Source organism: Ascochyta rabiei, chromosome 9, assembly GCF_004011695.2.
Source record: "Ascochyta rabiei chromosome 9, complete sequence".
Taxonomy (NCBI): domain Eukaryota; kingdom Fungi; phylum Ascomycota; class Dothideomycetes; order Pleosporales; family Didymellaceae; genus Ascochyta; species Ascochyta rabiei.
Genome location: NC_082413.1, coordinates 235,233 through 256,768, shown reverse-complemented (window position 1 = coordinate 256,768; position 21,536 = coordinate 235,233). Strand labels below are relative to the sequence as shown.

The 21,536-nt window shown below is 50.7% G+C and overlaps 4 protein-coding genes across 4 annotated transcripts, besides 2 other annotated features; 2 read left to right on the top strand and 2 right to left on the bottom strand.

Moving 5' to 3' along the window:
• Nucleotides 1-4,883: 4,883 nt before the first annotated feature.
• EKO05_0005635 (Oxysterol-binding protein 3) lies at nt 4,884-7,973 on the bottom strand (the record flags this gene model as incomplete). Its single annotated transcript, XM_038939921.1, has 2 exons — nt 4,884-7,889; nt 7,938-7,973. The coding sequence occupies 2 exons, from the start codon at nt 7,971-7,973 to the stop codon at nt 4,884-4,886; spliced, it is 3,042 nt and encodes a 1,013-aa protein (XP_038798652.1).
• Nucleotides 7,743-7,776: a tandem repeat.
• Nucleotides 7,974-8,098: 125 nt separating the features above from the next.
• Nucleotides 8,099-8,134: a tandem repeat.
• A 1,344-nt stretch (nt 8,135-9,478) lies between these two features.
• On the top strand, nt 9,479-10,611 carry EKO05_0005634 (uncharacterized protein; the record flags this gene model as incomplete). The annotated part of the gene is made up of 4 exons (XM_038939747.1): nt 9,479-9,582; nt 9,633-9,716; nt 9,767-10,402; nt 10,458-10,611. The coding sequence occupies 4 exons, from the start codon at nt 9,479-9,481 to the stop codon at nt 10,609-10,611; spliced, it is 978 nt and encodes a 325-aa protein (XP_038798651.1).
• Nucleotides 10,612-12,748: 2,137 nt separating this feature from the next.
• Nucleotides 12,749-14,854, bottom strand: EKO05_0005633 (uncharacterized protein; the record flags this gene model as incomplete). The annotated part of the gene is made up of 3 exons (XM_038939693.1): nt 12,749-14,186; nt 14,232-14,364; nt 14,416-14,854. The coding sequence occupies 3 exons, from the start codon at nt 14,852-14,854 to the stop codon at nt 12,749-12,751; spliced, it is 2,010 nt and encodes a 669-aa protein (XP_038798650.1).
• Nucleotides 14,855-15,476: 622 nt separating this feature from the next.
• Nucleotides 15,477-16,727, top strand: EKO05_0005632 (uncharacterized protein; the record flags this gene model as incomplete). The annotated part of the gene is made up of 1 exon (XM_038945779.1): nt 15,477-16,727. One exon carries the CDS (start codon nt 15,477-15,479, stop codon nt 16,725-16,727), a length of 1,251 nt encoding a protein of 416 aa, XP_038798649.1.
• Between the last annotated feature and the right edge of the window lie 4,809 nt (nt 16,728-21,536).

Genomic DNA, 21,536 nt, shown 5'->3' with positions numbered 1-21,536 from the left:
GTGTGTTCGACACAATTGACGCTTGACTTGTAAAGTTCGTCGCAGTTGAAAATTGTCGCGGATCAGTAGCTGCTCGAGTAACCGTGGTCTTTCTAGACACGGCGTTTTGCGATGCCGCGATGGAGTCAAGAGTTAGTTCACAGCGTTCCGAAGTCTGTGCAAGAGTTCCAGCTGCGGAAGTAGCTGGAATTATAGAGAGCAATTGAACGGGAGCTGGTTTCGCACTTTCGAATAGCGAATCTCCAGTATCGGTAGTCGAATTTGAGGCTGGAGCTATTTGCGTATTGTCTAGGTTTGGACTAGAGTTTTTGGCTGTAACGGGATCGGACTGAAATTCAGAAATTGGCTGAGAATCGGAAGGCGGATTATTAGGCGTAGTCGTAGCAATCTCTATAGAAGATGATCGCCTGAAACGTGAAGCAAGACTTGAGCGTTTAGACTTCGAGCTTTTTGTGTGAATAGAAGAGTCTCTTGTAGACGGTGGAGTTTGGTGGTCTGCAGAGGTAGACGATGACGAATGGGCAGTGCCTTCTGGTAGTTCTTCTGATTCTAGAGACTTTTGTTTCTTGTGCTTCTCTAAAGATAGCGTCAGCAAAAGAAAGGGTGGCTGTTGGTGAGGGTAACGAACTGAAATACCGAAGTCCAAGCATGTGGGAGTCGGTTGATGGGTTGAACTTTTTGAGCTGCGGGCGCTCTGGCTAAATCCTATCTGCTCACAAAGTTGAAATTGGTTGAGACTGAGGCATGGGGATCAAAAGCGGGGCATTATGACCCCAGGTATTGATCACCACCACCCATTTACAGTTCCTGGTCGCCCATGACATCAGTAGATGGCATATGCAAGAGCTATCACTGCGAAACCGGGATGAGCTCTCGGGAACCGAGATAGCTTTAGAGAGCTCTGGGTAAGCAAGGATGAGCTTCTGGGGAAGCTTTGCTCCAGTGATGTCAATGGACAGGCGATCATGCACCAAGGGAGGCCTTCTTTGATTCGCATCTTCGGAGCTCGCGAGTGGCGTTGCATATGCTGTATATGTGGGCCTGGCTGGCTGGGTGAATCATTGGTTCCTCTTGTCAATTTAGCAAGCTGGTCGGAGCTCAAGCCTTCCACAAAGGTACATCCGAAAGCGGTGAAGACAATTTGCGTGGCCATCGACATGCTTGGAACATTGTAGTTTGCTTCATGGACAGAAAAAATGAGATTAGACTTGGCGTAGGGCTTGACATCACGTAAGAGGTGACACTTTTGGCGCGTAACCTTTATCGCCTATGGGCTGTAGAAGTCGTAGGGCTTCAACAGCTTGCAGGCACTGGCAACGAAACACCGTGTCAAGCTTTGCTTGATCAAGCATTATGGTTGTTTAGAGCCATGTGGTTACGATACCGCTCTCATAGCCGGCTAGAGAACAGGGTCACGCAAAAGGCCCACGAATCTGAGGATCAGATGTACCATTGAAATCAGGGCATAGCGGACAAGCGAAAGAAAGATGCATGCAGTGTAATCGCCGACCAGTGCTGCAGTGGTGACAGTCGATCATGCACTAAGCTCCGATAGCCGAAGAGATCAAGTGGAGAGATGGCGGGGCTACGTGGGTGCTTGGTCCATTGCACCTAGCACGCTAGTCATAATACGCCGTGAGCAGCGGTCAAACTGTCCCAAAGTGGGATGGGAGGCAGTGGAAGGGTCTTCCTGCAGATTCAGAACGAGAAGCCATTACAGCGTGCTCGTTAAGTAGGCTTCTAGCCTAAACGAGGAACTTCTGATGTCCTCAATGGCTGGACCCGCTCAATCAGCTTCCAGCACGGACGAAGGCGCACATGGATAGGCTCGTCAGCTGGGAATGGCTCATGTTGGAGTGAGTCTACACCACCATGCTCGTATCTGGACATACATTAGCCTTTGGCTGGCTGAAGTCTGTTCTATAAGAGGAAGTTGATACATTTGTTGATGAGGTGGTTGGCCACTGGTAGGAGTCCACTTAAAGTTGGCTCGCTTACAAGAGCCGGGAGGAAGGCGCCGGGACTTGGCACTCCAACAGGAGTCTTAGTGACAATCAGAATGATGGTACCCTTGGGAACCCATCCCCTACATCCTGCAACGAAGATCCTGTCGTGTAACAGCCTGAGCAGTCTGAGCAGTCTGCCATGGTAGAAGCCTGACTCCAACTACGTTGTCAGGAGGTGGAGATCACCGACGTCATCCCGCTCGATCCACGATCCCCCGATTCAGCTACCCCACAGCTCCATGCATGCTCGTGCATTGGAAAACTGGAGCCAGTTTTCCCCATGCGTCCAATCTAGGCGATGAGGTCTTACGGGGTGACCTTTTGAGAGCAACCTGCTGCATGGTAGATCCCCATTAGGAAACCTGCGTCCTATCTGCATAATCCTGGCCTCAGGCCATATCGTCCGGCATGATGGCGGGAAGCGATCGCACTCCCATCCTAGGTGAGATCTCGTCTCCAAGAGCACGCTTATCGGCCCGCCAAATCTATCCCAAGCCGGCCCGGTGCCACAGAGTCGAGGTCAATGTCTTCCCATGTCTGTTTGCTCAGCTGGACCTCAGTATTTCAAGGTGTTTTTTGGACATCCGTTTTCTTACCACCAAAGTATCGCAATTTGTACTCTGTTCCTTGACCTCTACACGTAGAGGGCAACGTCGACACTGATGGGGTGACTGCGTCACACTGCTAGGTAGCTTACCAGCAAGTGCGAGGCTAAGCAGCACGGCGCGCTCGGCAAGGCGCGTTTCTGGACCAAACTCTGAGCGACTCCGCCCATAGATGACCCCGCGCGTCACCTCCATTGGCAGGTAATACATGAAGCTTATGTTTGGTTCGCTGCCGCTGCCGGCCAGTTGATACTCTGCCTGACGTGCGCAGAACAAAACACGCCTTGACTGAACTTTGAGCATCACCTTATGGTATTGATTTTCCAATACCCGCACAGCTTGAACCATGCCGTTGCTCGAATGCTCCCGGAGAATTATTGATGTGCAGCCGTGGGGTCGCCGCTTCACTAGTACCTCCAGCACAGCTTGAGCCCGTGAAAGATTGCTGACAAATCCGTGGTGGATTTATCAAGCGCGCGCTTCCCCAAAACAATTTGATGGTGTTGAGCATTTACGAGCCAAGACAGCTTGGAGATGAACTCTCAGATGTGAGTGATTCTCGACAACCATCTTCGAGTGGGATAACATCCTGCTCTCTTGGTCAAAGCCAGCCTCTACATCACCCAGGTGATCGCACCAATTAATTTACGGGCTCATCAAGCACTCACGGGCCAAACACACTAGACACACCCAAGACGTGACAGACCTCAGACGTGCAGTAGACTACTGCATTCGTCGATGATGGTGGCGTCGACAGCAATCTTAACCCAGATGCATCACAGCCCCACAAGTAAGGGATGTTTGCATCCGATCGTTTGTCACTTGCTCGTGCACGCGATCTGGGACCGCTAATCTGCCAGATACTAGAGCTGAACCTGCAGGATCGAGATGTAGGCCCTTCGCAGGGAGTTATGACACGTAATTCGGCTGTCACTGCTGCAGGATATATATTTAACCAGTAGATTCAGATGCAATGAACACGTGTCTCGGCCACAACTTGGGCTAGAATGAGCGGACATCTCCAACTCATCGCCTCTTCCGCGTATCTGGTTGGCATAGAGGTGCCTGGTCACGCATAACAACCGGCAATGCAAAACAGATATCATCTGCAACGCACCGGTACACGGACACTAATTTCATGCCAATATGGTCAACCCTCGAGATGAAATCGTATGCTGCTATAGTATCAATTCTCGATGTTGAGCTGTCGTTGTACCTAACCAACTGATGCGATAGCGGCCTGCAGCAATAGTCCTTCTGAGCACTGGATACGTTTTCGAGTACTGTTCAGAGTACGTCCAACGCTCGTCTAGCATGCACTTTCGGGAGGGCGAGAACGCACCTGTGCTTTCGAACTGCAGCAGAAAGGCAGGCATTCAGAGTAAAGGCGGATAGTCCGATCCGCAGTACAGACATGAAGTATATCACTGATGTCTTACATCTGGGAACAAGGAGAGCCAACAAAGTAAATCGATTCCGACTTCTGGCAGCTAGAACATGCTGCTGTTTGGCGTGCTTCTCAATTGTCTCCGCGACTGGAGCGTGTAGGCGGGAAGTGCAGATCTGGAGGAACCGGAGAAAACAGGATTGCTCGAGTAGGCTTTTACTCGTGAAGCGTAGATTCCGAAATCTTTCGTTGCTAAAGCAGCTTTGACGGAATCTACACGTGACGCTACTACTAGTAGTGTTGAACCCTCAGACATTTGCGAGCCTACGTCTGTTCAAATCGCCAAGAGACGTGAGCATTCGGGTGGGGAAAAAAAAGAAGGAAAAAATATGAAGCAAAAACGCTCTACATTCGAGCTTTTACTTTTAAAGTTCATGGGGCCTTGGCTCATGCTAAGTTCCATCCAGTCAACAGTATAGGAGAATCATCATTCATAGATATCAATGTAAATCGAGTACGACGGCCAAGCTTTTACCCGTCTTCCGCATCCAAGGAGCTTTGCAAGAAAGATCATGCTGATTTAACATGAAGAGGTACCGCATGCCATATCGGAGTAGCACGGCGGAGAGACGAGACAATGTAGCTTGTGGCTGTGAAAGCTTGGCAGAGCGGAAACTCAGGTCATCAGGGGAGTTTGGTGGCAGTTTTTGGGAGGGGCAAAGGAATAGTAGTAGGAGGGTGAGTGTAGTGGGGCCGCAGCAGTGTTGGTTGTCGGGCCGATGTGAGTAAGTAGTTCATCATGCACATTAGGCCGCGAAGCACTCCGGGGCGTAGCTTGTGCTGTATGCAATGCATTCCGCAGTCGGCAACTCATCCGAAGCCTGCTTATTGCTGGAAAACATCAACCACGCCATCCCACCGCCCGGCTTCCCGATTTTCCCAGTATCCCTCTTTCCCGCCTTTGAGTCGCCAAACCTCTTCATCGCCGAGCGAAGCCGCTTCTTCAGCGCCAGCCTTGGTGAACCACTTGGGTTTCCACTCCTCGCCGTGGCCTTCCATGACTCGTCTGCGCGCCCGCTGTCGCTCTTCGAGCCTGGCTTTCAGCGCCTCCGCCTTGTCCAGATCGCCGTCCTCCCAGGCCCTCTGGTCGGGCCGAAGCCTGGAGTCGGTCGGAGGAATGTGCTTGTCTTCGATGGATGTAATTTGGTTCAACGCAGCAGCAAACGAGGTGAAACCGTAGTGCTTCTCCGGCTTGTCGACAAGCGGACCAGCCTTCCATACGGTCTTGCCTGTAGGCTGACCATTTGATGTGAGTTGCAGGTCGGTTGTCCACTTTCCGATAGCTCCCATAGGAAGGACCGAACCAGTGCTGTCGAAGACTTGCACGCTTACGTCTTCAGACCGACCTGCGAACATGCCACCAGCTTTGAAGGTGCAGACTGCTTTTGCGCCGGTGCTTTCGCTGATGATAGTCATGGTGCCGGTGGGCTCTATGTATTTCTCGCCTGCGATGACGTTGCGCAGGTACGACGTGGCAATACTCCAGGAGTAGTGTTCGTTGCTGTTGTGGAGGAAGATATGCACGCGGCCATCGGTGTTCAGCTCGGCGCTCTTGCCCCAGAACTTCTGGACAGGTGTAGGAGACTGGATGAATGTCCAGTCTTTTGCCTCGGCTTGACAGGCCATACGAACAGGGCGGTGAACTACTTTCTCCGCAATGAAACGATAGCCCTTATCTTCACGGACAAGCTCATATGTTTCGCCGAGCATAGGATTGAACGGCTTGCGAATTGCACGCTCTTTCACGCGGCTGTTGCTGAAGGCAGAGATAGCAAAGGCAGCTATGTAAACGAGACGTTCGCCGGTGTCAGAAGGAGCTGTCACGGCTGCGTCGAGAAGCTCGCTGTATTCGAGTTGCTCAGCCAACCTCTGCAAAGCCGAGGTGGGCTCGTTGGACGATACAGGCATGGCGATCGTTGACAGATCCTTACCAACGTTCTTGCGCAAGAATGCAATCAAACTCGGCGGCTGTACCTTCGGTGCCTGGATGACGTTTCTGCGCTTGACAGGGTCATGTGGCAGAGGAGCGAGAGATGTCGGCTTGGTAGGGAAAAGAGACGGCGCCTGGTCCATGGAGAAGCGTGCTCGCTCGATAACACCAGCTGCTTCGTGTTCCGATGACGATTCAGACCCGTCATCTGAGCTTTCGTCGTCTTGTCTTCGCTCAACATCCTCACTGTCGCGTCTGATGGCGAGTAGTTTCGATTTGGACCCGTCGCCACCCTCTGCGTCGAAGAATTCGTCTGCAGACTCTTGTGAATCAATGCTGCGCCGGGAGGGTACGGCAGAAAGAGGTGCTGGTCGGCGCCTCTCTTTGGTCTGATTGATGAGATCGGAGAACTCTCTGACAACAGAATCGAGATCTCGCAGTAAAGCCATACAGTTGCCATGGACGCTGTCCTCTTTTGAGGATGAGCCACTGTTGATGTGATTGTTGCGCTTTGGAACCGCGAGTGCGCCGTTGATGTTCGCTGGGAGGGGAGGTAGCGGAGGAACAGCACCAGGCGAAGCAGCACCTACTTGTGCAGACGTGCTTCTTCTCATCAGTCCTGATGGACTTTGTCCAGAGCTGCTAGCCTTGCGCTTCCAGAAAGCCTTACGTTCTGGTGCGGCAGTCTCGGGGAAGTAGTCATTCGACTCTTCGGACGGCGAAGTAGAAAGACTGTCGTTCAGCCTGCCCGTCGATGCACCTGACGAAGCAGCCGTCGAAGGGCCATATTTGGGATCTGTGTCTTGGGCTAATCTTCGTACAGCATCTCTTGTCCCTGCGAGTCTGCCTACGAGGGCTTCCACCCTGGCCCACTCGTTGTCTTCGACTGCACTGTGGGTGTGCGCAGACGGCTGGAAAGGGCTGTCCTCGATCTGCAAGGTAGGTGATGCTGTGGCGACTGCTGATCGGGAAGCCTTGTCGAGTGCATCTCTCCACTTTCTGAAGTCTGCCGCGTTGTTCGCTTTGAGGTGCCAGATCTCTGCCCCAGAGTCGACAGAAATCTCCCTGCTCTCTTCGTTGGCGCCGATCGCTGCGAGCGACAGAGGTATGGCTCCACGCAGAGCTGACGAGTGATCGTTTCGGTAATAGGAGAGGGTCGAGGTGGTGAAATCGAGCGAGAAGAAGCGCCTCGCATGTCCTTGGTTCCGCTTCCTCCTCTTTTTCTGCAGCACGCCGGTCATGAAGGACGAGCTGGAGACGCTGGCTGGCTTTGGCTTGTCGTGCATGGAGCGCGGTCGCTCTGCGAGTTGTTGCGGCAGTGACTCGGAGGATTCGACAGGGCCCATCGAGGGGCTTGACTTTGTGAGGCTGGTGGAGCTGGCTCCTGCCATTGCCTGGGCGTAGTGCATGTGGTGGCCTGACTTGGGGGGCGCGTTGGTGGGGTATGTCATAAGGACGAAGGTCGCAGTCTTGGAAACGGTCTTGGAGAAGGTGTTGTCGAAGACCAGGCCGTACATGCCGCCCTCGCCTTGGGGAACGGCGTAGGTGCCCATGGACACCATGTCGGCCTCGCATTTGCCCTGCCAGTGCACCTGCTTCAGCCCAATGGCTGACAGCTTCTCCAAGACAAACGTCCTCTCATTGCGTGACGTTGACGTTGAGGCGCCGCGTGCTCGTGTGTGGCCCGAGGGCACCTCGAGCGCGGGCGTGGAGGGCGTGGAGGGCGCGTGGTCGAAGGTGGTGCCCGAGGGCAGGGTTGCGGTGGCGGCGGTGGCGGCGGAGGCGGCGCTGGCATTGCCGGGGTGCTTGAAGATGCCAAAGTTCAGCGACTTCTTGTGCGGCTGGATGCTCCAGGAGATGGTGTGCCCTGCAGAGACGTCGACCCAGCGGACGAGGTACGACTAGCAGCTAGGTCAGCCTCGAACAACGGACTAGCACGGCAGACGTACCTTGCTGTGCACCTCGATGTTCTCCATACCCGCCATGTTGTAGAGGTGGTATGTGAGTATGTGAATATGTGGGCAGTGTCCAAGGCCTGCGCTTTTGCGACTCGCCGTTCTTTCCTGTGGCCGTGCAGGTAGGTGTTCGCGCTGGCGCTCGGTACTGGGGCCTAACAACTACCAACCAACGACTCACAACCAAAAACAGCAATGCACGCCCAAGGCGGAATCCGTGGGCGGCGATGGACGACAAAAAGATGGCTCAGCAGCCGGGCATGGCAGCAGCGAGGTGAGGATATACGGGCGCGGGCTCTCGGGCAATGCAGTCGGAAATGGCAGCTTCACGATAGCAAGCCACTGGAAACCTGGATTACGGACGTGGTACGGCCGAGGGACGAAGAACGGTGAAGCTGTCTTGGAACCGAATCGATCGTTTTCACCAAACACATGTCATTCAAGTTATTGTGGGTAGACCAGTACGCCTGCGTATATCCTGCACGCCTATACGCTGTGGTACACGAAGGCTGGGAGCACCTGCCATTCTTCAGCCCTGCCAAGTACGCCTCCCGCACATCAGCCACCTCCATTACGCACTCCGGCTGAGCGCCACAGCGCGCAAACCTCGACCGACTCCAACGTCTAGTATTCGTCGCACGTTGCCAGTGTGCAACACTCAGCGGCTTCTTCAATCCTGGCAATCGTCGCTTGCCTAAAGTCCCGTGTGTATCTGATGACGTTCGAACATTCCAGACAGCGTTGAGAAGAAGCCTCGTTCCAGCCTCGGTTTTCACACATCTTTCCGATCCATCCGGCATGCCGCTGGTCCAAGTCGACGAAGCTACTACTTCCCGAGTGGCCGAGTTCCGCTTTCAGCCTCATGCCTGCACGCGACAGCCGGAAGCTCAGGAAGGACGAGTTTTCGCACAGACTGATCAGGTGCGCCGTGTTTTACTTCGCACGAAGCACGACGAAGCCAAGAAAATACACACGATGCCAACATGACGGCGGCGTGGAAATTAAGGACCTCCGTCGCTCCTGCCGTGAAGAAAGCAGCCACGTCCTGATTGGCCATCACAATCCCTCTTAGTCAGCAACCCCGATGACGACGACGACAACAACACAAAAGCCTTCCCTCCATCCGGCAAACCCTGTGATTCTGACTTCACTCATCAGTGCGACTGCTCTACACGCCGCTGATGCCCGTCCAGGCAACACCGCTGCAACAACGTGCTCCCGCCGGACCGAGCCATGCCCCTTCAGGAGCGGAGAGACGCAGACAGCGGCAGTTCAGATCAGCCTAGCGCAACGCTTTCCAGCGCACTTGTGACATCGACGGAGCTGTTCCGATGCAGTAGTTCACTATGTGGGGTAATTTACGGTGATCTAACTTAATCTATTCGTCTGTTTCGCACCTGCATGGTCCCGGCTCTCCGTGATCCTGGATGGTGGTCAGGTACTGTTATTTAGTCTCATACCGTATATAGAGATGTCTGTTCCCTTCCAAGAACCGGCTGGAGCTTGTCTAAGTATCTCAGCCCGTCTTCAACATCATGGTTAAGTCAACGTCTATCATACTGTCGCTGGCTGCTTCGGCTGTCGCAGCTCCTACATGCACTTGGTCGTCCTGGAAGAACGTCAAGAACCTCTTCGTATTGTAGGAGTTCTATGAAGATGATAGACTGTTCTCATACTAACCAGTCTCAGCGGAGATAGCTACACTCAGACCGGCTTCGACGTCAATGGCACACAGCCCAATGCTGCGAATCCATTCGGCAACCCTGCCTACCCGTATGCATCAGCACCCTCACTTCAATCACTATCTTCTAAACACCCTACAGTGGATACACATCCTCCAACGGTCCTAACTGGGTCGGCTTCCTAACCACTACGTACAACGCCAGCTTTGTAAAGACCTACAACATGGCCTATGGCGGCGCCACAGTCGACTCAGCCCTCGTGACCCCCTATGCTCCCACAGTCCTCAGTCTGAAGGACCAGGTCCAAACCGAATTCCTCCCACGCTACGGATCGCACCCCAAGGATACGCCTTGGGCAGCAAAGGACTCTCTTTTCGCCTTCTTCATCGGTATCAACGACGTAGGCAACTCATGGTGGCTCAACAATGCCACTCTCTATGACACCATCTTCACGCGCTACACTGGTCTGCTCGACCAAGTCTACAAGACTGGTGCCCGAAACTTCCTCTTCCTCTCCGTTCCACCAATTCAGCTTGCGCCTCTCACCTTGAGCAAGAACGATAGCGGCTACTCTGTTGAGACCGAGGGCAAGGTCATTGCAGACTGGAACAAGCGCCTCTCCGCCATGACCACAGCGTTCAAAAAAACCCACACCGACGCTAACCTGTTCGTGCACGACACATACAAGGTTTTTAACGATGTCATCACGAACCCCAAGGCGTATCCCCAGACCGCGGGCTTGAAGAACGTCACCTCGTACTGCGCCGCATATGCCAAGTATGTATACTGCTCGAAATATTCATTTGGAAAGGATGTGCTGACATAACAACAGCGGCACGCCAACATGGTACACCAAAGACCCCAGCTGCCAGTACGCCGTCAACGAGTACCTATGGCTCAACGAGCTGCACCCTACCTTCCCGGTTCACAACGCCACGGCTGCGAGTGTGGTCAAGTTTTTGGGTACGCAGAAGTGCACCAAGTAAAGTTTTGGTTCAGGAGAGAGTCGATTCTTGTACATAGTTGAATAACAGTATCATACACATGGATCCCGAGCTCCACCCTAGCCACACGCTGGGAATGACTGACCACATGGAAACTGCAACCTGCATCAGCTTGCTTATAGAAGAGCCTAATACAGGATCCAGTAGGGTCACGTTTGACATCCGTCTGCTAGAAGTAAAGGTAGGCTGCTACTCCAACTTGGCAGGTTATTGAATATTTATCCACCAATGGGTTGAGTTATACACTAATGCTTTAACTGGTGTCACACTGACTAGATGGTCTCTCAGCCTCATATGAGATGAGATTCCGTCGATAATCCACACGGTAAAAGAGGCCTTGATGAATTTCAAATACCAACGCTTGCATAAAAGCAAGACTAAAATAGAACTCTTATGACTGGAACTAATGGCGTGTTGTTCCATGAGCAGCCTTAGACGAAGTTACGCTCCAGTAAACCAAACAACCTGTTTAGCCTCGCTGCTTCTTGAGCTGCCCAAAGGCATATTCAAGAGCACTTTCCAGCTGTTCAAAGAACTTAACTCTCATTTACGTAACAAGTCTGTCACTTTAATTTTAGCCACTCCGCAGTGGCAAAGCGAATCGCTAACAACTCAAACTCTACTATGGCAGCAAAGGTGTAGTACCAATTTCCACACCATTGGCTCTGAGACGGCCGAGTGCTGCCAAAGACGTCAATTCCGGCAGAGAACAACAGATTCCTCTTGCAAGTACTGCGGCGTAAACAGGCTCCATAAATCCCGTATCTGCAACGTACATTACGACAACACGCTGAGCACTCTAGGTGTTAGACTTCTGTTGACTAGACAGACAGCTTCCAACACTGACACATCTACCCACAGCTAATCCTACGTCATCCCACAGCTATGACAGCGAAGAATGTGATGGCTACATCACAGGTCTGAGCAGTGGTGTCTTAAGTCCTTCAATAGCTCCGAACCCTGTGCCTAGTGTCGACGACCGCCAGCAATGCACCTACTGTATGGTGTTGTTGAAGGGCGATAGCGAATGTGATCAACGTCACGCAGAGCACAACTCGGGCTGCAAAAAGCACAAAGCATGCTTCCCAAGTAGCGAAAATTACCAGCATGCAAGGGATGAGGATCATGACCGACACTTTGTTCCCAAGTGCGATGATGGGGAGGAAGAAATGAGTGATGACGAGGTGGAAAAAATATGTTTGGGAAGAACACACCACGAAAGAGTGATTGACAGAGTCAGGGGAATGGAGACTGGTTTTACAGGGATAAGGAAGGCAAAGAGATCGTACGGTTTGTTTTTACCATCATTGTGACACGGAATTTGACTCTTACGCTAAGCACGCACCACCATGTGCACTGGAGTGAGCCAGCTGTCTGTTCAGCACACCTGGGCTATGACGGCTGAGACCTAAAGCTTGGGTAGTTTTACGAATCTTGAACTCAATACCTAGACATACTTCCCTGCTTATGAATTCCTATTGGTGCTTAGCAGAAATTATGCGTCTATCCTGCTTTTCAATTTCCCTCTGCTAGACATATGTCACAAGCGATGCAAGCTTCTGGTTGGCTACTTGTATGTGTCAATTATGAACGTGACAGTCTGGTTGACAGGATGCAGGGTAGAGTGTGACTATTTCAGGGCAACTATCGGAATTTTGTACTTGTCTGCCCACTCGTGCATCTGCACTCGATTGGCTGTACGCTGAAAACAAATCTATCATCTCAAGATCGGACGAGCGCCTTTAAAAACCGTCTGCGCTCTGCTCGTGCTTCATCGTGATAACCTATCTCCCTATGACGTCTCAAACCTCGTAGCCTCAGATTTCGTAGCCTCTTAGGCGCTTGTCTGAGCTTTTGCATGTCTCATCTTTGAGGACACAAAGACGATTACAACGCCGAGTAGGAATGCGCCAACAAATACCCCTATCAGGATTTAAAGATGTAATTGATAATGTAAACGTCGAGGCCTAGAAGTCAGCGCAAGGCTTCGTCTTATCTTGCAGCTAAGGCTGCTGGATGGCTCAAAGAAGCTGTATGAGGCGGCTAACCTGTGAGATAACAGAAAAAAATCCGCTAAAAATTGAGCCACGAAGATAATCTGCCGCGGTCATGTGTTGACTCATCGTGCCATCAATTTCAGGGTACCCTTGCCACCCTCGACACTGACACTCGTAGACTTCGCCATATCAATCATCGCTTCTTTACAGATAGTTTTGGTCTCGTCCATGCGACCGTGCTCGACCTCGCAGAACAGTGTTGCAAGGACCGAACTTTTCCACAATCTGTCACTTGCAATGTTGCGATTTTCGAGCACAATCGACAGAAGAAAAATTCCGGTGAGCGCGATAGTGACAAGAGGAAAAGTCAGCCAAGGCCATTGAATGTCGACGCATGTTGTGTTGGACAACATGGTTCCCTTCAGGTGCCAGATATCACCCTCAACCCCCTCTGTGCGAACCACCGCGGTCATTGCCGCGGAGATGTCTCCCATAACCTGCTCTACCCTCGGCAATACCATGCTCTCGTTCTGCCACAGTTGACGTAAGTGGATCGAAGCGTACTTGGTCTCTTGGAGCTCCGTCAATGTTAGCGTCTGGTTGTCGAAGATGTTGCTGAAATAACGTCTGATTCCAGTTGCTGCAGCGTCTCCGAAGCCCCAGAGACAGTCCGCAGGATAGAACAATGCTTCATCGTCGTATTGCATGGTCCCATTATCTAGCTTGGTTGGCTTATGGTATTCGGAAAGCCAATTGTCCGACTTCGTGGATGGCTTGCAGTCTACCCGTACACCATTGCGTACAGTGTGCGTCGTTGCTGTGAGAAAAGAATAGTTGTTTCCCCCAGACATTCTCTTCTCTTGGTAAGGTTCCAATCGTCTGCTCTCGACTAAGGTTTCATTCACGACAGATCCTGTGATTGAAACTCCATACGTGTTCAAAGAAGGGAAAAGCGAACACTTCAGTAGTTCGATATTGCTGGAGTTAGAACTGACAGTTTGTGGACCCCAGCGAACCCACCGCAGCGGTCTGTAAATAGCATATATGGTGGTCAATGAAGCTGGAAATCCTTGTTTCTTTGGAACTGTTCGTGTGGCGATTATGTCATCGTTCCCGAGCTGGAGTTCAATCAGGATGCCTGTCTCGTCCCTTATTGATGCAAAATCTCTGTACGATGAAGATAGAGTTGTAATAGAATCTTGCGAGGTGATCTTCTCGCACGTGTGGCCCACGGCTACGGTGGAGAAAGATGTCCCGTTGTTTCCTGGAAAGGTGCAGTATCCACTCGTGCACTTTTCTGTAATCTTGTTCGTGTAATCGTCAATAGGCTGGAAAATAGCGACGTTGATAGCAGCTATCATGCCCAGGAAAGGCTCACTGTCTGGCGTCACGTTGAATCCCGCAAGTGCCCCTGCTCTTAGGTAGGAATTAGTCTTGGCCACTCTTGGGACCATGGTGATATTTGGCTGGAGGCAATCCCGAAACTGGACGACCTGTTGTGAGAAAAACCCTGTCAACGATGCCATGACCATGGCAAGGGCGCCAATAGCGGTGACATAACTGCTTGGATCAGAAAATTGTTTTGCTGACGAGTTTTCTACTCACAAAGTTCCCTTTCGACTAAAAAAGTACAACAAACGTGCGGAACCCCAAGCGCTGCGACTTGCAAGATCAAAGCGTTCCATGTCGTGAAGCAGTTGTGGATTGGCAAACCAGTGCCACTTGGTTTGGCTGATTCCTGAATATGCTCAGTATTGAGGGGTTTGTGAGCTACACTAAGTTACTCTACCTTCTGCAAGTACGACACCCACGCCGACCCTCATGCACAGCGCAAATAGAGACACGACAGAGTTGATAGTTATCAGGTGCGGCCATTCAGGTATAGGCCTACCTTCGTGAACTGAGAGGATAACGACAAGACCTGCGAGCGAGGACATGGCAAAGACAAAGCTGCACATCTCAGCAGTCCAGCTCTTTCTCCAAAACCATGCGGCGATGCGCAAGCATTCTCTACACCCTACAGTAATGCAGAATTGCACATATGTTGCAAAACCAGCGATCGAGCTGTATCGATACTCCCACATCGCTACAGCGTTACTGTCAAACTGAGAATCCGAGTCCGGCACGTTCTGCAAGGTGAGTTGGCTCGCGGCATCTGTATCCTCGGCGCTGTCCACCTGCTTATGAGCCTCCTCATCGTTCGGGTCGAGCAGAGCACGAGTCGACATCGTGATTGTGCGGTGACGGATGTGAAACTACAGGAGAAATGTAAATTACGCGGGCAGTGTGAACTAGATTACAAGACCTGATAAACAAGGAAATGGCTCGCAGATGAGGTGAAGAAGCGACAAGGCTGAACAATCTAAATTTATAACCTCCTCACGATGTGGCATATTATAGGTCAGACGCAGCTGCAGCCCCTTGTATGCGTGTTATTCATGTCGTGGGGGCGGCTCCTTAACGAGGGTTCATCAGTCAGACCGACAGCTCAACAATACATGTTGTGTATCCTATATGGAGTAACAAAGTGTGTCAGCGGAAGTAGGCAGTGTGTTGTCGCAATGAGTACGTTGCAAATTTTGAACCATGGCACTCTAGACTGCCTGAATCGAAACGTGGTGAGGCGGCAAGCGGAAGCACAATATGTTGTAGCAGTACAAGGTGGGGATGAAGCATGTTCGGGGTGTGCAAAGCAGGGTAAGACGCACACTACGTCATCACAACAACCCCTAACTATAGCTTCGTAATGAGGCACTGCAACATATTAAGCTTTGCCCAGGAATCGATTCTACTAGCAACAGAGCACTGCGATTTGTTGCGCAACAATTGGCTATAGCCATTGGCATTGACATGCAAAGCACCACAGGCGCAGCCACGGGCAGCCTGAAGCGGTCCGAGGTCTTTCATCCTGCACACGAACCACTGCGACATGACCCAGCGCTCAACCTACAGCAAGATCGCATCTCCGGTCCACTCCCCTTCCTCAACCCCACGAAAGCACAGTTTCGATATGAATCGCGACCGGACGTACGATTCAAATGGTCGTCACGAAACAATCGTAAGGGACGACATGCCATAGTCGTGGGCCAGGATCAGGCCAACGCCAGTTCGAATCAGCTCACGACACCACACGTGACCTCATCGCTTAACGACATCTTACGCGGTGTCTGGCGTATGCTTACGTATTACCCAATATGGGATATATCCTTCGATGTTGCATATGTCTTCACGATTGGCAGTGTGATATGGGTCATCAACGCGTTTTTCGTATGGCTGCCACTCGTGCAACCTGACTCGGAATTTCGAAACGAAGAGTTGTATGGCGGAGGCATAACTGCGTTTGTTGGAGCGACAGTATTTGAGTTTGGTTCGTTGCTGCTCATGGCTGAAGCTGTGAATGAGAACAAGTCGGGATGCTTTGGATGGGCGCTTGAGCAAGCCCTGTCGCATAAGGGTGGTGATGACGAAACCGGAGATAGGAAACTCGAGCCCTCAAAGTTGCAGTGCACGCACCACCATTTAAACAAACGTAACCTCGTCGGGAAAGGCATTCGTCATGTGTCGAAGGAAGAATCAGCCTCGGAAGCTCGCTCATGGGTATGGTGGCCCTCGACAACAAATTTAAAGACGCATTACGTCTACGACCTTGGCTTCCTCGCCTCTTTCTTCCAACTTTGCGGTGCTACGGTCTTTTGGATATCAGGTCTCACAGCCCTCCCGGGAATTTACAACAGAATGTCCCGCCCCATCACCATCATCTTCTACTGGACACCGCAGGTTATCGGCGGCCTAGGCTTCATCATCTCTGGCACACTCTTCATGCTGGAAACGCAGTCTAAGTGGTGGAAGCCGGCGCCTCGGACGCTGGGCTGGTGGATTGGAGTGTGGAATCTGATCGGTGGTATTGGGTTCACAATCTGTCCGGCATTCGGATATGATACAAGTAGTTGGAGTCAGTACCAGGCTTGTCTCTCTACATTTTGGGGGAGTTGGGCGTTTCTTATTGGAAGTGTAGTGCAGTGGTATGAGTGCCTGGAGAAGTTCCCTGTGGAGGTGGGGAGCACTGACAAAGACTCAGCGATAGCTGAGGATGGAACGTGATGGTACGAAGAAACTTAATGCACAACAAGCCGCTTGTTCTCAGTAGGCAGTCAAGTAATGGTCTTTTGCTGCCACGTAATATACTTTGCAGTTGATTTTACAGATGCCTGATTCTGATACTCTTCAACATATGTCGTTGGACTAAATTAGTATAAACAAGGCAAGACCGCGAAACATAGAGTGTGAGATAGCTAGCTTGTGTATTATATGAAAACGAGTGTATTTCGCACCAGCCGTTATACAACTTGACACGTGCTAGCAAGTGTTGCAGAAATGGAGATCCTATTTTGACCACTGGTTTTCGATTTTGCCTCTTTTTCCTAATGCGCTGCCTTTTTTGCTAGTCTTTAAATGATGCTCTGCCTCGTTCCTTGTTTCACCACACCAAGATGCTGAAACCTCTCCGGTTGCCTGAGCCATTGCTTTGCTTTTTGGACTTTCTTCAGGAGATGACAGGGATTCGAACCGTATGTGACGATCTCGGATATAATCATGAGCTTCCAAGCATACGTGTCGTATCAATACATTCAATGTAATTGTAGGAAACCGTAGAGAAATAAGGCGGTGGGGGTTGACTGAATCAGCAGCAGGATTGCGAGAGTAGCTTATGATGATATTCTGCCACAGCCTCTTGTTGATCTGGGCTCTTTCCACTTGGAAATCCGAGTTTGCCTGTTTGAAAATGTCTTTCGGAGCATAGATGTCCAATTTCTTAGTATGTCTCTTCCCACTGTTGGAGCAATAGACAGCATATACCATTTGTGCAAGTTTGTGATGGCGCCGAGTAAGGAAGGCGTTGCCGGCTGCCGCAAAATTGTAGCCTGGAGATGGATCGCATGGATTGAACATGATCATATCTCTGTTTCGATCCCTGTAAGCCGTATAAACGGTGCATTTGGGAGGGGTGTGGAGTGTTCGTTTCTTCACAGCCCTACGGCCGCACGTTTATTGACTGTTTCTGTAGTCAATAGAAGCCTTGATGAATCTCATGTTGCCGTTGGTAATTTTCGTGTAAAGAATGCCTTTGGACGTAGCACGCGAAGCAGACCTTGCCTCATACTTTGCGTTGTGGAGTTGGCGATTTGGCCTGCCACACACACCAACTATATCTCTGTGATACAGTTCTTTGTATGAGTGCAATGACACTATGATCTTACTCCAGACTGCTGTTCCGAGCTCCTAGGTGCTACGATATACTGGCTGAAAAGTAATCTTATCCAAAGAGCACTCCGCTTGATCAGGGTGCATTGTGCACAAGCAAGTACGATACTTCTGAGCTATATAGCATGTCTAATATTCAGCATTCTTGGTGAAGGTAAAGGTTGCGTCTGTGCCAACATGCTTTTGCATGGAAATTGGCCAATCCTTCCCTGGAACTCTAGTCGTTGGTGCTCCTCCGTAATTCCCGTGGCGTATTTTGGAATTTTCTCAGAGAACAATGATTGCTGTGCAACAGTAGTAAGCGCAGTTGTGAGTTAGCTTGATTTTATCTTGGTCGTTCTTTTGCACCTGGTAACAGCCACGCCATGCATTGCTATTGTCAGTAAATAGCCAAAAGAGGGAAATCACATAGTCCTACTAAGAATTACTAATCACTATACGGTTTTCCAATACTTTAGCCTTCTTGCCTTTGCCTGACGTTGGCTTACCCTTGGGTGAGGTAGGTGAACTCGGCCTTGAGATGAACAACTCGTTCAAGGCCTTGTTCAAGTCTTCCATGTCATTAGATAAGCCACCGAGTTTGAAATCCTCCCTGTACGTCTGCATCGTGTTCGGGGGCGCCACCGGTGCTTTGGCATAGGTTCCATGCCGATCTTCCGGAGAGACTTATCGGCATCGCTTGTGAAAGCCACAGGAAGAGCTACGAAAGTATAGTCGGTAAATTCAGGTCTGCCATTGGACTTCTTGTAAACGTCGGCGTTTACCGGGTCTAAGAACTGGACTCCCTTCTGGCTAAAGGCATTCTTGCAATTGAGTTCAATGATCATACCCTTTTTCTGAGCAGTCTTAGGCAGAACCAGGTCTGCGAGCTTACCTTTGACGTAGACTTTGCTCACTTCGCGAAGACCCTGGGAAAGCTTAAATTCGTATTTATACTCATCTTCGAGTTCAGCCTCGGCCCAACCTTCCCGTCCTCATTTGGTGTTACAGCTGTTTTTCAATCTATTTCGAGTCTTAGGATCAGCCATCCGAATTAGAGTCCATTGTACAGTCATTAAGTATCTCGGGGACCGAACGGATTTACAAACTCTAGCCTAACGAAAGTCTGGCAGCACATCACTAATGCGGTGTGCATTTAATTGGACACTAGCGATGGCCGGGTTGACAAGATAACAATTACTGGACAGAGACTCGCGATTGAAGGAAGAAAGTGTGGTGATGCTGATTCCGGCAGGTCAGAAGGTAGTTTCGGGATCGGTCTGACTGGTCGGGCCACACTGCCCGGTGGGTCGAGCTGACTCGGAGTAGGGCCTATGTAACACCGAACCTGCAGCCTAATCTTGGTAACATAGAATGTTCACCTGACCATTAACACAGGCGCATGGCACCCGTGTAGCGCGACAAAGTTTCTGAGCAACTATCGCGCATCTCTTTGTGGCCATGGCGATCTTCAACGACCTTGCAATTGAGTTACAAGAGGCTATCTGGGAAATGGTACTCCCGGCCTTTCGTGGGGTGCACTGGATCGAAGTTGAGGGCATTCTACAAGATGCAGGACTCTTACGCGATAGCATCCGTATAACCCAATGGTACAAATTTGATCGCATGCCTGAGACGTACTCAGATGTCCACTATAATCAGGACCTGAACTACGACTTTTCAGGACGCGCCAGTGAAGCCAAGCAGGACTCAAACCCCTTTTCCCGCTACCTCCCTACTACCGTGCCGGCCGTTATGGGACAGTCAGATTTGGCTAGCAATAAAGAGTTAGAAAGTGGCCTAGCCGATGAGATAGCGTATACAAGCCGCTGCCGGCTATTGTCAACCTATTACCAGATCGCAACGCTTCGCCCACTCTGCCGGCTATCGCGCATAATAGCGCTGCGATACATTAAAACTAATTGCAATTACAGTTAGCCTATTCCCCGCAGCATGGATCCGCTATATCGCCCGCGACAGATGGAAGTGTAGGTAGGAGACGCAGTACAGTAGCGGTGCTAGCCCACTGATTTAGTTTCTTCATAGTAGTTGGCAGCTGCTTCGCCCTTGTATCCATACGCTCGACCTCGTCGTCCTCTGACTGCATGATTGTCAAGGTCAAGCAGCGTTGCTGCTTAAGCATGCACCATGGCAATACGTGATTAAGCGACCTTACTATAAACCTACTTTTGCATGCTTCAACTGTATAGGTTTGGAGTGGCATCCGTCCTAGGGTACTGTGGGCGGGCGGGGCGAGCTGCAGGTGGGAAATATCAGCTCATTTATCAAAACAATACAGGGTAGTCACTTCCCTACGGCATTGTACTGGCTGGTTAATAGTGTGCCGCGCCCTAACTGGAAACGGGACTACCCAGCCGTTGTTCAAAACGTCTTCGCAGATTGCCTTGCTGATAAGAAAAGCAATCTTAGGGAGCATCTCAACTTGCATCAGAAAATGGGCTACAGTGAACGTAAAGCGTTGCTAGCAGATCATCATGTGGACGTAGAGTTTGAGGCTAACGGGCCCCGGTACTACCTTGTCTTTGTTGCATTTGACGAATTCTATGAGGATGAAAAGGATCAGCTAGATCACGCCGGGCTAGGTTGTAGTGGACCATTTCCAGGCACCGCAGCCATGTGGCCTCAGGCACTGCGAGAACCGGTGCGGCTTGCTCACGACATCTGTAGAGCTCGTCGTGAGAACGTAGGGACCCTTGCATCTTTTTCATATATCCTGAGCTGGGAGCCGGTTAGCTGAGATTGGATACAGAATACCAAACGCTGGGATGTTGTATACCACTTCTTACTCATCCTTTTAGGCTTCATTTTCTGGATATACAAGTTTGAATTTATAAATTATACACTGTTTTAGTGTCTCACGCAGCTTGAGCATGATCACGCTTTAAACAGCGGCCAAAAGTTACAAGTATCTTGAAATGAGGGTAAAAGCAGCATAATGCCTCGGGAGGAACTAGCGATATGCCATGTGTGACCGGCAGTTTTGGGTGCCAAACAGAACATGTGACCACCCAAGGTTAAATCTGATACTTGGGCATGGAGAGTGTAAGAGCAGAGGGAGGAGGAGAAGCCATTGGACTATATCGCAGCTTGCGCCAGGCAGAAATTGACTTCGCTCACGTGTGTCTGATCAGGTTAGAATTCAGGTGGACACGGAACTGATGACTGCACAGTGTGGAAACCCCGGATTAACGTGGCTAGCACGATGAGCATGGGTTCTGTGAAGAACTTCATCGAGACGCGCAGAGGTCATACGTCATGTCTGGATCGCGTTTGATGAAGAAAGAGATTGAAGGATAAAGAGGGGCAGAGAAGCCGTAGCCTGTGATCGTTAATTGTAGCATCTTTTGCTCATCTGGGCATGCATGGCGGCAACACTACAAGAGGATGCCTGCTATCTGATTGCTCTTGGACCGGCTATGTGAATCTCTTCTCGGTCTTTACGAACGTTGTCAGCAGTACGGCTTTAGTCTCTTTGGAACAATGATTCCAACGAAGGGTCATTAGTACAGCTTGATTCGATATTTTGCGCTCGGCTAGTTGGGTCTTTTAGTTAAGCGGAGGGCAGAACATGTGCAGATTGAGTTAAGCTCTACGTGACTGGGAACAGAACAATAGTGATCAGGAAGGCAAGAAGGAGCAAACATGACA